Below are 5,305 nucleotides of genomic sequence, written 5' to 3'. Positions count from 1 at the left end.
ATCAGCCCCAGTCTGACCAAATTAATTTAACATTGTTATTCCAACTGTGATTTTAAAGGTATCCTGGAAACGAACAGGAATTAGCAGATTATTTCTGGCAGCAGCTGTAGGTATATTTGGCATGCAAATCTTCACAGTGATACAGAGAAGAATCCCTTCTTATACTGCTGTTTATAGATTGTGTTTTGTGTGTCTTCCCTCTCCATGTGTCAGTAACACAATGACCTGCCCTGCCTCAGTGTTTCTCAATCGAGACAGCTGAAGCAAATACATGATATTTATGCATCGTGTTGAAAAATCAAAGGAGATGCTTGCGTCCCACAGCCCAACAATAAGGGACACAAATGACGGTATCTCCGTTGCCATGAGCCACAAGGACACAGGGAAAATACAATAGCCTTTGAATGGAGAGCTGTTCTGGTCTGTAAGTTAACACTTGTCAGCTGTGGACCCACACATGTCCATCACTAATCCGTGAGAATAAGCTGCCTGTAACATAACCAAGTGTGTGTACAGACAAACTGTTCTTCATTATATTCACCTAGCCACTCTTGAAGAGACTACCTGATTCTGATTGGTCAATCGAGGCATCCAGTGGTCAGATGTTATTTCCTTATAATGGCACTACTTTCATGTGTATCGAATCACACCTTGGACATGCTCTCTTGTTTAAAACAGATATTTGTCCATAACTTTCAGAGAACCTTTTCCAAAATGTTAGCACAACATTGTAATAACATTCCCTGTAAGCTGGGTGAGCATCTGCTGAAAACCAGTATGATCATTCTGGTAGAATCAAATACAAAGTAATACAAGTATTCCCATGAAACTTGCTAGCAATGATATCAAAGCTGAATTTTCCCAAGAAACATTTATTATTATGTGCAGAATGTTGAAAACTGAAAAATGTTGAGCTGCTTAATATTTTTGTGTAAACCGTGATAAAAATTGAATAGAACAGGTTTATTTGAAATATAATTTTTGGTAACAATGAAAGTCTTTACTGTCACTTTTTATCAATAGCTACATCCTTTGCTGAAAAGAATTTCTTTAAAAAATCGAACTGACCCCAGAGGATTAATGTACGGCTAGCTGTAGAGAGAGAGAGAGAGAGAGAGAGAGAGAGAGAGAGAGAGAGAGAGAGAGAGAGAGAGAGAGAGAGAGAGAGAGAGAGAGAGAGAGAGAGAGAGAGAGAATTGCCTGCGTCTGTGCAGTGTCTCTACTAGCTGTGAGTTTAATTACTTTAAAAACAGTAATGTTACCACCACCCCCTTGCTAAGTTCTATAATGTATTGTTTCAGTGAAGCTAGTCACAGGGCAGCATTGACAACTAGTTCTGTGCTCCTGAATGTTTATGTGTGTCTTAATGGCAAATAAACTGATTTGGAACTACTTGTGCATTTAATGGTTTCAATGCACACCTTCCAGCCAATCAGCCAATCAGAATCGAGTATTCAGACTAGGGATGGATTATAACCCTGTGCGGTCCTATCTAAAGGCCCCCCAAGCACTCTGCAGCTTGTCTTGGCCCGCCTCTGGTCTACCCTTGGCAGGTGCGTGGATAGACCATGGTATAATTTGGTTTAATGCATCCACATCACATCAATGATGCCACATTTAAAAGCATTTACCAAAGGGCTTCAACCAAAAAGCAAGAATCAAATCAAGAGGATCTAAGAAATGTGCTTTCCCAGAAACCATTACAATTTTTACACATGTAATGTGAATTTCCTCTAGTCGTTTATCCTGGCTTTGTAAATCTTTAATTCACACTGACACTGGTGAGAGTCTGTTTCATAGACTTTTCACTTTCCAGCTGTTGCTGTAATCCATTTTTAAAAGGAAATTAATCTACACATTCCGAGTTCTCTGCAGCTGTCTTGAAAAGGTGAAGTTTCATCAGAGGCGGTTGGGGTGAGGTCAATTTTAATTTTGATGTTTGTTTATTTTTTAGACTTTGTGAGTGTGAGCTCTGACACATAAAAATCAATGGCATAATTTCATGTGAAAAGATCTGTAGCCTAATGAAATAAATGGATTGGTTGTAAAATGGCAACCTAGGAAAGGGTTTGCGCTCGTTTGGCCTGCAACACAAATAAATAAAAAAACTAGTTAAGGGCATTTGGGAGCGGAGAGCTGGGCTGAAGAACTGTTGAGAACCGCAAAGGACAGTCACATTAGTACGGGGGGAAATGTGAGAAGACAATCAGATTCTTTCTCATTTCCGTTTGCAACAGTAAATGTGGATGAGCACATATCATTGAATTTAAAATTCATAACCACCACTGACTTTATTTGTTTACCCAGCCATGATATGTTTAACAAATGCTGTGGGAGAAAAGGATGAAAAGACAAGATTATCATTCTAGCCACTGTGAAGCAATGATAGATTATAGACAAGTATGGGTAAGATTTTTTTAATGTTTGTGAAATAAGTCTCTTATGTTCATTATGTTCATCAAGGCAGCTTTTATTTTATCACAGTAAAAATCATCAGCTTTCAAATGTAATAAATGATCAGACCTTCATAGTTGATACAGCCGTTTGCATCTTCCTGTCCTGTCATTAGCTGCTCTACCTCTGATTCTGTCATCTTCTCACCTGCAGGCAAGACATGTGACACTCTGTGGGTGCTTGTTTCTGGTGTTAATCTCAAGGTAAATATGTAAAAATCAATGCTTATTTTCCAATAAATCTCTACCTAATTCAACAAAGCATTAATTTGGGTTTGTTAGTAATGGAGCTTTGTCTCTGTTTTGTTATCCAACGTTGCAAGTAGGCTACATGGCGAAGTTCAGCACCCATTACAGTGCCATTTCCTTCCTTGTCAAAGCCCTCAACAAAGTCCTCAAACGTGCCCTGATCTTTGGACTTGGACACGTGTTGGAACATAGGCAGGAAAGTCTCGAAGTCTATCAGTTTGTTGTTCATTTCTAGAGGAAATGGGTATTGCAAAAAATTATTCATTTTAATTGTGCAATGTTTAGCCTACAGTCAAAGCACAGTTTATTTCTCTCACCCTCAGGTTTGGGTTTGCCAAGTACTTTGATGACATCAGCATTTCTAGGATTCTGACCCAATCACCACCATGACATCACCACACTGGGCGTAAGTGATCTTCATTTCACCAGTGGGTGTTCTGTCGAATAGCATGAAGGCCTCTTTAAATTATGTGCGGATAGGATATTACGATATTGTATTATATGAGGAAGAGATATGAAAAATCAATTTAGGTACATTTCATTTAGCAAATATTTACCTTCAATCTGGTCAACTGTAAACTCCACCTAGGGAGGGTAAAAAAAGGATTTTAGGGAACTTTTATAAGGAAGTTGATTGATTAACATTGTGATTAATAATGGTAAAAAGGACCCCATGTTAAATGCAGTTAACAATGGCCAATCACAATGGAAATACAGATGTTTGCAATTCTCAAGCTTTCTGGGGCCATTCAACAAAAGTCAGCTGTTCCCCCACTCATGTAGACTAAGAATAGCAAACGTCTGGGACCAGAGGGAATTACAGTGAAACCCCATCCGTTTTGTCCACTGGACAGAGACAAGAGAACAGGAATGCTCCAGCGTGGAAGGCCGTATGACCACATGGAGGCTCTTTCATACTGACCTCAGACAAGCTTCCACTCTCCAGAGTCAGACCCCATCTCTGACTGACCATCAGGTCAGTTAAAGTTGCATATGTGGTCTCTGATCAGTTTGAATAATGTCTTCACATAGGCACTTAGCTGAGACGTTTGTGTTAAACATTTTAACCTTATTCATTGATTTGAGCAATGATATTGTTAAGGGCACATAATGTAAATAACAAGGTTAGACCAATAAATATCTGAATGTTTTTTACTCAATAGGACATCAAGGTGGGAATGTTTTAGTCCCTAACACAAGATCAAAACTGTAACCTGAATGTATTTTTGTGTGTCTGAAAGAAAGAAATAAGCTCTGTGCCCTTAATTGTCTTTCAGGTCTACCTCCTTACGATTTTTGGGAAGAAGTTACTTCAGGTTTTTCCAATGTTTCTCATGATGTTCGAACACTGAGCTGTTAGTAAAATTACAATACAGACAAAGCCATAAGTGTACGTACCTTGATTCTTTTTGGGTCAAACTGAGGCTCCTTGGGTTTCTCTGGTTCAGGACAGGAGGGGGTGCTGGCTTTGCTGCCTCCTCCTTCGGTTCAGCTTTTTTAGGAGTCATTCTTCCACCAAGATGAAGAGCAGGAGGGTGTGAGATGGGAAACAGGAATGAGAATGAACTTTGAGAAGATTTATACCCTCCTCAATGCTCCCCTACTGCATCAAGAGGGTTGGTCCATCCCATCATTATCCTCCAAACAAGGACAGGAAAGATTAAGTATTCACAAGCCAAACAGCCTGAGACAGATGCATGGTGGTATTAGCATGTTAACATTGATGAGAACCAAACAGTTTATAGTTCATAATTATGCTCTCAAACTTTTCAGTTAGAGATTTTGGCACTATTTTTTACACTCTTAAAAATAAAGGTTCTTTATTGGAATCTGTTTCAATGAAGAACCTTTTACATCCATGGGACATTTCCATTGCACAAAAGGTTCTTTATAGTGGAAAAAGGTTCTTGAGATTATTCTAATGTTCTTTACCCAAAACGTTAAAGAGTACTTTGAAACAGAAGTTGCAATAGTCTTTTCTTCCTTACTGTGACATATATCCGCGTGAAACGACTTCTCGGACGAGAAATTTTTTTGGGAGGTACTTGATTTACTTATTGCTGTGATGTCATGTGTGTGATAAAATTGATAATGGAGTGATATAAACCTAAAATGGATCTTCTATTATATTGTTTGGCAAAACCTAATTTTGTAATCTTTATTTTTAAGAGGGTATACCCTCTTAAAACATGTCTTACTTAGTTGTCTCTCTGCATATTAATCTGCGATGGGAGAATTCAAAATATTACACATTTCACTTAATCACCAACTACAATGATTAAGAAAACAACTAATCATTTTCTGTAACTATAATCCATTTTCTCTCTCTGTCTTTGTGAGTTTCAAAAGATCAAGGGAATTATTAAGGATAAACACATATGTCTTGTTTTTTGGCTGTGAACAGCAACTGCTTGCCGTTCTTGCTTTTTTAACCCCTGATGTCTGTTATTCAGGCGTCTGGAGCAGACACCAGTAACAACAGTTTAAAAGAGAAGCAGCATCCACCTGTTCACTCGGCCCTGAACCTCCTGCTCAAGATGAAGGAATAAACTATGGATAATTCATTACAATATTACATTACTCCCTAAAGCAACTAATTGTGT

At 38.5% G+C, this 5,305-nt stretch overlaps 1 protein-coding gene across 1 annotated transcript; it reads right to left on the bottom strand.

Moving 5' to 3' along the window:
* Positions 1–2,112: 2,112 nt before the first annotated feature.
* myl4 (myosin, light chain 4, alkali; atrial, embryonic) lies at positions 2,113–4,210 on the bottom strand (the record flags this gene model as incomplete). The annotated part of the gene is given in 7 exon segments (XM_079634332.1): positions 2,113–2,149; positions 2,304–2,328; positions 2,524–2,601; positions 2,769–2,933; positions 3,020–3,080; positions 3,082–3,139; positions 4,101–4,210. Coding segments are annotated over 7 exon segments (534 nt in total).
* Positions 4,211–5,305: the final 1,095 nt, after the last annotated feature.

The sequence above is a fragment of the Phoxinus phoxinus genome, assembly GCF_949152265.1.
Source record: "Phoxinus phoxinus genome assembly, chromosome: 1".
Lineage (NCBI taxonomy): Eukaryota > Metazoa > Chordata > Actinopteri > Cypriniformes > Leuciscidae > Phoxinus > Phoxinus phoxinus.
Note: the sequence above shows the minus strand (reverse complement) of the source record. Positions and strands in the feature narration are given on the sequence as shown.